We start from the raw sequence: 10,399 nt of genomic DNA, 5'->3' as shown, positions 1-10,399 counted from the left end.
GGAGTAGGCGGTTTAATGACAACAGGATTGACACTTTCAGAATATTTTCAGCTCGGAAAGAGATGTGCTCAGACGTGTTGAAAGAAGGTAGTCTGTTCGACGACATGATTGCTCTCTGTCTGCAAAATCGGAAAAATCTCCCGCGAATATCACAAACTGAGTTGATTGTATGGGGATTGTTCATGAATGGAACCGTATTTTCGTCTGATATGTCCATGAAACTCTCAGCGGCCAAGGACTTGCTAACATACGCAAAAGACGCCCTAGATTCTATTCATGATCTGTACATTACACAGAAGACAGATGTAAGTACTACTTTGCTTTATATAGTAACAAACCAGCTTTTTTTTTTAAAATACACTTTACATGTTTCAGCGAATCTATGAATTTTCCTCTGCATACAATCAATCAAAAACCATGTTCAATCATTCTTATATTCAACTTACACTTCTATATCAAGCATTCAACCTTTCTTACCTTTCTTAAAGAAATTAAGGTACCTGATTCATAAAACCCCAATTTTTCATTGCTATGTAATACAAAACTTGGTATCAAAACTCACATAGTGATTAACCTAAAGAATTTTCAAATTGACCAAGACATGCATATAAGAATTATCTATTATAGAGATTAACATTAATCCCTATAAAAAACATTTCTGACAAATAAATTCAATTAAAATATAATTTCCAAAAGAAATTTCATGGTGAAAAGATTCCTTTTACCATGGTTGTTCAAAATATGCCAAGAAAAGTAAACGTCACCATACAAATTGTGAAAATATTCATTTTTTCTACATTTCTTTTTCTCACTACATTACTAGTATGTTCCTCTTGGCTAGAAGATGTCTAGTAGAGCTTTTGCCTAGATCATCTTTTTCTGTATCTTTTTAATTTTGATAATCAAAGTGAACTTTTCGTTTAATTAAGAACGGTCCACAGATTTCGGAGCAGTTGTTTTATTGAGATATAATGAGGGTATTTCGTACCACTAATTTCCCTTATGCCATTTAAATAAAAGTGCAAGTAACAATATTTTCTAAACATGTCAAAGAGTGATTATTTCATTCATTTAGAAATCGTATAGATTGATTGATTGGGGTTTTACGCCGTTTTGGCAATATTTCAGCCAATTCACGGTGGAACTCAAAATAGGATTATAAAAAAAAATGTATAGTGTTTTATCTAATTAATGACTTTAAATATTAGACACGACAGAAGAATGCTGTGAAATTTATAACTGCAACCACACACAATATGTGTACATTCTGTGACGTCACAACCACTAGCATCCGAGCGGCAGGGTTCCTTCCGGTCTACCTAAAGTACTTGGAGAATGAAACCGTCAGAAATGACTTTTTGCTGAGCGTCCCAATTTTGGCAGCTGCCAGTGACATTATGAACGAAAATGACGCATGCATGGCGGGAAGTCGTAGTGACGTAGAATACATTATGTGCGGGATAGAGGAAGCTATACAATCTAAATCCGGGGAATTCGACGGATGGCTAGCATTCGAACTGGCAAAGAGTACGCATATTTCATTTTATCATCATTTCAGCCAACAATACTAGTGTTGATTGATGGAAGAACATGTCCTTTCTTCTATTTTATGAAGCATGTGCAGTAACTTTAAAATTTCTTTAAAACAGAATGTTTTATATGCATTTCTTGTATATATATCTAATTCTTTATAATATGACATACAGAAGAAGGATGTATTGAAGTCAACTATTTGTTGTTTTAGTAATAGGCAACCTTGCAATATTTGATTCCAACAAGAAGATTTTGGTGCAATACGGTGTACTTGGGCCGCTCAACAAACTGTTAAAACAGTCAGAGGAAATAGAGCAACTTAGTGAGTAATTAAACACTAGATATTCTTGTATTCATAGCTAAAGGCATTCTGCTTCAATATCAAATCAAAAGCTATTGTTGTGTTAAATTCACAGTGCTGGGTTTTTTTCTTTTAAATTTAGCCGCTACGAAGACTCTTGCTCATCTTGCATTTGATGACGACAACAAGAAAATATTTGTATCGGACGAAAAAACAGATGTCGTGACAACTCTCTTCGATCTAGCCCAGCGTTCCCAATTCTCATCTGTCCGCGAGTCTGCTAAAGGTGTACTGTGGACATTATCGGAACAACTGCACTCCTCCCAAAAATACTCATCTTTAGGTAATTTTATTCAACACTTGCACACATGTAATGTTACATAACATTGTTTTCAGTCTTATTATGCACAACGCTCCCGGTTTATTGATTTTACTTTATTGATTTTATTTCGCTCTTTGGTTGAGTATGAAACAGATGGAATAGAAATTCCTTCCTTACTTGAAAGCAGCAAAAAGCAACTTTAAGCGAATTTGAATTTCCGCGAAAATAACACGGGGTGAAATTTCCCTGTTTTCCTGTATAAATTATTTTCCATCTTATTATTATGTGTAGTATAGACCTAATTTGAACCCCTTCCCGTAATTTGACTTTCTAAATAGTGATGAACCTGTTCTGTTGAGGAAACACGGTATGGAAATACAGATATCTACCAGATTAACAGTGGTTTTTAAACACAATAAAATCATGGCAAAAATTTTGTAATATCCGTCCAAACAAAATATCCATTTGAACTGAATATGGAGAATTAATATTTCTAGTTAATGTGTACACATTTCTTTACTACATCATCATTTCATGAATGGTAATATTTATTTGTAAATTTCTTTATTTCAAGAGTTTACTCAGAAGAAAACGAAAGGCCACGTGATGATTAGTTATTCTCGAGAACAGCGCCAGCTATTGTTGAGGATAAAGCAAGCCATAACGGAAGCGGGGTTTACCGTATGGATGGACATTGAACAAATGCGGGATAATGTCTATGATCGAATGGCAGAAGCCATTCAGAACGCTTCGGTGGTTTTGATTTCCATGTCCTATAGCTATCAAAGAAGCGAATATTGTAGGAGAGGTCAGTAAATGAATAGCATTACATACGTATTACCAACCGCAAAAGTTGAGAACGTTCGCATGTTGGTTGAAAGGTTAGATGTGTTATTATTACATTGAGACGGTGATATTTTTCTCTACAATTCTCCTTTAGCTAATCTAAACCGTATCTGAACAAACATTTGTCTCTCGTCTCTTGGCTTTAACCTTTCCCATTTTCGCCATCTTTACCAGTCTGAGGCCCTTGTACAATTTTAACCAAACGCGGTACAACGTTTCATTGAGTGAAGTGAATGTATAGTCTAAATCAAGACAGAGCGTGAGCAATAGGACGGAGGTGAGGCAGCGAGGGATTTAAAGTTTGTACATAGAAATATATAGGATAGATATGCTAGCGCAATTTGACAGCTCAGTGTGTAAACATTCCCATACAGTGTACTTTTTAAAAATCAGTGTCTTAAATTTCTTCGACGTTAGCAGTAAGTGAGCTTTGTGGTACATGAACCTCTTTATTTTTATCCATGCAGAGGCTGCGTACGCATCCTCGTTAAAAAGGGCAAGGATTCCACTGCTAGTAGACCCAGGTTATGTATCAGAGGGCTGGCTCGCTTTGATGACTGCCGGGGATTATCACTACGACTTCGTCAACAAACCTTTTGAAATGAAAATGGAAGAACTAACGGTAGAACTCGGACGAAGGTGTTTTAAAGGCCCGGGGGATAGTACAGATGGGATTACAAAACAGGGGACTGTCATGCAACAATCACCAGTCGTTTCTTCCCATGGACAACCTACATACAGTGCACCCCCACCATCCACACACGGACAGTCAATATATAGTGTTCCTCCGCAGAAAGAAGTAGATCTTTCCCAAAACAAGAAAAAGGCCAAAAGATGGAAGGTGAACTTAAAGTAGAATGGTTTATTCTTTGATGTTTTCATTTGTTTTGCCTTGGTGTAGATTGGCGCTTTGTCATTGGATAAAACACGTCACGTGATTGTCATCTAAATGTACAGCAAAGTTTAGACGGCAATAGGACGTCTGACCAGTCTTTTTCAATGTTTAAGTAAAGTATCTTTCTGGTCCTCGTTGAAATAAACGCTTATTCGCTTCGCCCGCAGCTATGGACTTTTATCAACCCGACAAATGTCTGTAGACATTCAGTAACTAATGCAATACGCAATTATACTGTTCGCGTTTTTGAAATTATCCAGAATTCAGATGTGAGATGTTTACATTTCAGAAGTTCTCAAAGATGGACAAGGAACAAGTTGGTGCTTGGTTAGAAAAACATAACCTATCGCGGTAAGCGCAGGCTGAAACATAATTCGCAAGGATGGATTTTTTTCATATCATTCTTTATTTTCACAATGTCACCATCTATCCAATGAAAATCGTACGAGAAAAGACATTAGTCTAAACTTTCAAAAAGGTCGAAACAGTTGCAAATGCATAAATGAATCGGAGTGCGAATTTCATATGTACAGTTGGTATTCTTTCAGGGAGATATTTGAGAGTTACAGAGCTAAAGACATCGTCTTCTTGGCACAGATGAAGGAAGAGGTACATTTTCTAGCTACTCTGTGTATGATGGATCCGAGTCTGTTGTATATGTTATATTCTGATGCAACTTATGTGTATTCTGTATTTCGATTGACTAAAGCATTTATGTTTTCAACTATTTATTCAAATTTAACAGTCGCAAACTAATTTGGCATCCATCAGCTGTCACTAAAATAAACAATATGTCGACTGAATCGTGTGACACTAAAATGAGATGCCAAGTTTCATTGAAAATAAGAAATAATGATCGCGTTTTCGTGTATGTTGCTGGATAATCTCAGAGTTCAAGAAATGTTATGAAATATAAAAGCCGAAGCGTTAGCCGAGGCTTTTATATTTCAAACAACATTTTGAGACCAAGGAGGTTATCCTGCAACATACACGAAAACAAGAACTTTATTTCTATTCTACTACGGCTCAAAACATTTCCTACATAGCTACGAACTAGGTCACTTAATGGCAGTTTCCAAAACGGCCTACATTGGTTTTGCTGACGAAAAACGTGGAATGGTATGGGTATTCTAGTATAAATCTATTTTGAAAAAAATATTTCAAGTATTTAGTTTTACGAGGGCTGTTCGATATGTAATGTGTATTGTACAACAGCGCGATAACGCTTTGCGCGATTTCGTGGATGATGATACTCTTGCATAGCTCTATCCAATACATTTCCAACAGTATAAACACGAGCCTTCAGCTCCACATAGTTTTAAATTTATAGTCATTTCAATAGAGGCAGTCGTTAACCACTGTTGTAAAAGTGGTTGGAAAAAGGGTAGAGAATATTGAAGAAATTAGAGCTTATAGAAAAGTCCGCACACAACTCGGTCATTCGGCAATGCAGATTGTTACTGAATTGGGGGACGTTTATGGGTCTGATAATGTATCTTATGAGACAGTTCGTAGGTGGAGAAAGAAATTTCTGACTGGCACAGAGTCCGTCAAAGATGCAGCAAAATCTGGCCGACCTGTGACTGTAACAGGCAAGGCAAAAGTCGGGGAAATATATTGAATTGATGGCAGATACAAGATTAGTGATATTGCCAAAGCTGTTGACATATCGCTATCATGGGTGCATTTCATTTTGAAAGTACAAAAGATTTCTGCCAGATGGATACCGCATATATTGAAAAATGACCAAAAAAGGGTACGAGTACAGACCTCTAAGCAATTGCTCAAAATGTTTCCCAAAATTCAATCAATGACATTTTGCAAACATTGTTACTGGTGACGAAACATGGGTTCACTATTTCGAACCAGTAAGAAAAATTGGAAACAAAATATGGCTAACTATACCCGGTAGAAGGCCTGTAGTTGCCAAAAGAACCATAAGCACAATAAAGTTCTTTATTGCATATTCTTCTCATGTGATAGTATAGCCGTACAAATTCTGGTGCCGAATGGCAAAAGTGTTACAGGTCGGTATTACCGTGATGTAATACTAAAAAAAGCTCAAATATTATCATAAACGACGCCCTGTTTCAGGATTTAGGCATGTTCGTCTACTTCATGATAATGCTCCATCACATTCATCTGAGCTTGTGAAGCATTTTTGTTTAAGTCGGAAAAGGTTACCGTCTTGCCACACCCATCATACTCTCCAGATCTAGCCCCATGCGACTTTTTCCTTTTTCCAAAACTTTAAAAGTTCTTATCTGGTCGTCGTTACAAGTCCCGTCAAGCCTTTGGCTTAGCCATCAGTCAGTGGTTCAGAGGTCTACCTAAATCAGCGTACCGTGACGCATTTCAGAAATGGATTCAGAGATTGAAATTATGTATTTCAAACCGCGAAGAATACTTTGAAGGGATGCAATGTTCATTTCACCATTTGAGTCGAATGCTATGAGATATCGTACAATACACATTACATATCGAATAGCCCTCGTATGTTAGGGGATTATATCAATTGCTTTGGATACACAGTTCAACAAAAAATTATCTTTGCATCGCCACGTTTACATGAGTATCGCCCTCGTAATGCAGATGATTGGTTTATATTGAATGACAAACGTTCTTCAGTCATTTATAATTTGTTTTACAGCAGAAATTGATTGATTTTTATGAATATAAAAATTGAATTGTCGGTCATCGACTTTATTGTTGCATTCGCAAAATACGAAGTGCAAGCGATAAAGTATCAATTTTCCTGTAATCAGCTATTACGTATGAAGGTGTATCACAGAATAATGACCGTGACAATCCTTTGATATTTGCAATAGCCATGGTAGAATTGAGAATAAATATCTTCGCATTTGTTATTTGTGGCCGCTAATGATAGTACATTTACATTCGCTGTGTGTGTTCTGCTTAATTTCTATTAAAATCCATTTCTTGTCGTTTGCAACTATTAAGACAGATTTTGTTCCAATCTAGTTAGATCCGGTTTTGTGCCATCTGTCCGCGTGCACATTTGAACACTTGGACCTATTTCGCGGTTTTGTTGAAATTGTTGGAAAATATGTTTTCTTGGGTTTTTTTTTCTTCCTTACGATTTGAATTTAGAATGATAAATAACTCTTGCATGTGTTATGTGATGATTTTCTATTATGTGTTTAGAGTTTGTCCTTCCTATGTTATTTCCCTTTACCATCGTTCAAATATATCAGATATAGACACAGGTCAAGGTCAGGGGACTTTTACATGTAGCTGTTACGTTTAAAAAGCGTACAGTTCAATAATACCTATATTTTACACACTTGAAAGTATTCATTTAACAAAAAAATACAGAAAAGTTTAATTAATAAAATGGTTTCACTTGTTTTGTTAAACGGGGGATGAAGGTCACAAACAATACAGAAAAATATGCATCCGTTTTTTCTCTCTTAATTTTTCGACCTTCATATTCCGTTCAACAAACCAATGGAAAGCGATTTATTATTTCATTAACGGTCGCTAAGTAATTTGTTTTACCGGCTTCGCAATAGTATTTCCCTAATTTACATTGCAGGCTCCCGATTCCTTCTACAAACACGTGATGAAGCTTTCAAAAACCAAAAACAAAATGGAGGCGCTGCAGCTGGCTGCTGATTTTACCACGGCTTTAGAGCATTTAAAGATTTCAGACGAAATGAAATGACTATGGAACACGAAGAAACTTGAACTCTTATCTGTCCCGAGTGCCGTTTACCTTCTTGGTATGACTATGGAACACGAAGAAACTTGAACTCTTATCTGTCCCGAGTGCCGTTTACCTTCTTGGTGTTTCAGTATTCAATACCGTATAGCGGGTTTTTTTTTTCACGGGTTTAAAATATGGCGATTTGATGGCTCAAAGGTGTGCTAATAATTTTTTGGCAGACAAGGAGGAGTTATGTTTCTTGCAAATATTGAAGTCGCATTTGTGTGGATATTTGGCGAGTGAAATTTTAGCGAAAAGCTATCTAACCGCTAAAATAAGCAAAGCAAAATTTATCACTCCGCGAAAAAAAAACCGCTATACGGTAGTATTTACTTTATTGTATAGGAGTAACACACATTTAGCTGACGAGCAAGTTTTGTTTCCAACGATCATGCTGGGCTTCTCAACAGGTTACATGTGTATCTGAGAAATTTGAAAGAATTAGATGGTCAACTCCTTATTACAGTTAAGAAAATTAAACTGAACACTTTCTGCCTCGATCTATCCAAAACAGTAGTAATCTGGATACATATAACGGCTGTGTTCCTAAATGAATTACATATCTATGCCTATTTGCAAAAAATGTTCATTCACCGCTTAAACTACGATGACAATGTTGACCATAGAGTTGACTTGATGATGAAGAGTTACATTTATAGAAAGATACATGTGTTGACCAAATAAACAGATATATGGATACATATGCTGACCAAATGGACAGGTCGATGGATACATTGCATGCTTGTTTGAAAATGTCGAACAGTTATCATATCATCTAGGAAGTCATACATGTACATTTGTCGATTGGCAGTGTATCAAAATTTAAATAAGATTACACAATACTTATATTGGGAAAATATTAAGCAAAAAAATAAACTCAAATTATTGATTTGTGATTCATTACAAAAGGTTATATTTTCAAAATTGCATATTACAATATAGTGATGGATTCTGAGTATCCCGGGTGTGTGTGTATGTAGAGAGAAGTCTAGTTTCATTCTTCTTATTTTATTCATAATACACACAATGCACAGTGACCACCGCACACAGAGAGGAATTGTTGTAGGTCACGTGACTAAAGTTATCCGTGCTGGCGTCCCACAGACACCTGCTTGCCGTTTGCATGCTCTGACATCCCAGCTGACTGATGATGACGTTACAGATAATCTTGTAGCGCGGGAAGCCCAGTTCTTTCACTCCATTCTTTATTAGAATCGACAGGTCACATGCTAATTTACTACATGTTGAGGCGGAATATTTCTCCTTTTCTAAGAAGCGATTTAATATCGACTTCACTACAGTCTCAATTTTGTTCGTATTCACGGCCTTGCCGGAGTCTGGTTTCATTTTATACGTGTTTTCGTATCGAACTTTCGGTTTAAGATCCTCTGGATTGCTGATGCTCAGTCCGAACTTGCTCATTTTCCGCATGGCTAACATAGAGGTGATTGAATTCGCCACTCCTTTAAATGTGGATCTCCGCCTGTGCATCCTATCCGGGATTGCACCTTGCGACTGCGCCGTGGCCTTTGAACCATCTTCGGATGACTTGGCAATGGACACTCGCCTCGCTTTCCAGTTCGTAAATATTTCTTCATCTTTGTCTTCTCCGGAATCTCTGTGGAACATTACCTTCAATAACATGAGTATAACAATATTAGACTCACGGTTTTTAAATGTGTAAATTATAAACATATATATTTATCAATGAAAATGAAGATAGATACAGTCAAAATTATATACAAATATTATAAAATTGGAATACCTAGTGTCATTCCAGTCACAGCTTAAAGAGACTGACTCAAGATTTTCCCCAAAATTTTGTTTTTCACATTTAATGACCAGAGTCTACTGCCTAATGTGTTCAAATGATTTCACATAAAAATTAAGGTTATACATTATCACAGAAGCTCATTTTAGAGAGTTCATTATTGGTTTTGTAAACAAAGATTGTGGTATGTTATTGTTTACGAAATTTTCAGAAGAAATGGATATCGTTCTAAGTTTATTATATCTTTCACATTTCAAGCATTCTTCGGGTAAAATGTGTCATCTAAAATTTAAAATTTGTGATTATGCAAAATTAAGATGCTTTATATCACAAAAGTGATATTTCACTGGTTTGTTTGTTTACATAGAAAGACCTGAGTCTTTGTTTACATAACGCAGATTTAAGGCTAAAATATTGTTTTTATTCTTGCATTCAGTAGGTCAAAATGTTGTCTGACAACATTAAATGAGTTATATTTTTAATGTTTGACATCAAAAATAAAAAAAATATTTTGTTAAAAATTCGTGAACGAGTCCCTTTAAGTTTAACCCGAATGGCTTAATCGAGTTTACTAATCGATACGCGTATATTGGAACATGATGTCCTACAATGGGTTCGGAATAAAGTATAGGATGAAAAAGTGAAGAAAACGAACAGTGATCAATCTCGTAATTCCTATCAAGAATACTAAATTAAGAGTAGGGCAAACACAGATTGTCGAACACCACAGGGGTGAGATCAGGAGCCTAGGAGGAGTAAGCATCCCCTGTCGACAGACAACACCCGCTGTAAGACCTGTATCTCGAACAGGTAAACAGCATAATCAGTAGTCAAAATCAATTATGTGTAAAGAATGGTCTAACATTCGGAATGAAACACGTCAGACAGCATTTGAACCAATGGCGGATTGTATTGGCAACCTAGATCATTATAACGACCATAGAATTTGCGAAATCCTAACTTTAACCGAGACAGTTGAAACCCCTTTAATTAACATCAACTTG

General features: G+C 36.2%; 2 protein-coding genes across 2 annotated transcripts in view; one reads left to right on the top strand and one right to left on the bottom strand.

Moving 5' to 3' along the window:
* The first annotated feature begins 62 nt into the window (after nt 1-62).
* On the top strand, nt 63-9,259 carry LOC130053519 (uncharacterized). The gene is made up of 9 exons (XM_056160847.1): nt 63-305; nt 1,209-1,527; nt 1,745-1,855; nt 1,977-2,177; nt 2,725-2,964; nt 3,470-3,843; nt 4,187-4,248; nt 4,446-4,506; nt 7,454-9,259. Exons 1-9 carry the CDS (start codon nt 63-65, stop codon nt 7,580-7,582), a joined length of 1,740 nt encoding a protein of 579 aa, XP_056016822.1. The 3' UTR covers nt 7,583-9,259.
* LOC125675733 (dynein light chain Tctex-type 5-B-like) overlaps nt 8,507-10,399 on the bottom strand; it is a 7,892-nt gene continuing 5,999 nt past the window's right edge. Inside the window, exon 3 of the mRNA XM_048913522.2 lies at nt 8,507-9,256. Within this exon, the coding sequence (XP_048769479.2) occupies nt 8,633-9,256 (624 nt within the window). The 3' untranslated portion in view covers nt 8,507-8,632. The remainder of the gene's footprint in view (nt 9,257-10,399) is intronic.

Source organism: Ostrea edulis, chromosome 3, assembly GCF_947568905.1.
Source record: "Ostrea edulis chromosome 3, xbOstEdul1.1, whole genome shotgun sequence".
Classification (NCBI taxonomy): domain Eukaryota; kingdom Metazoa; phylum Mollusca; class Bivalvia; order Ostreida; family Ostreidae; genus Ostrea; species Ostrea edulis.
Note: the sequence above shows the minus strand (reverse complement) of the source record. Positions and strands in the feature narration are given on the sequence as shown.

Excerpts from the sequence above, each read along its gene's own strand:
- LOC130053519 (XM_056160847.1), top strand. The coding sequence starts at position 63 with ATGTGCTCAGACGTGTTGAAAGAAGGTAGTCTGTTCGACGACATGATT. Across the intron at positions 306-1,208 it reads ACATTACACAGAAGACAGAT|ACACGACAGAAGAATGCTGT; the intron begins GTAAGTACTACT and ends TTTAAATATTAG. Across the intron at positions 1,856-1,976 it reads AGAGGAAATAGAGCAACTTA|CCGCTACGAAGACTCTTGCT; the intron begins GTGAGTAATTAA and ends TTTTAAATTTAG.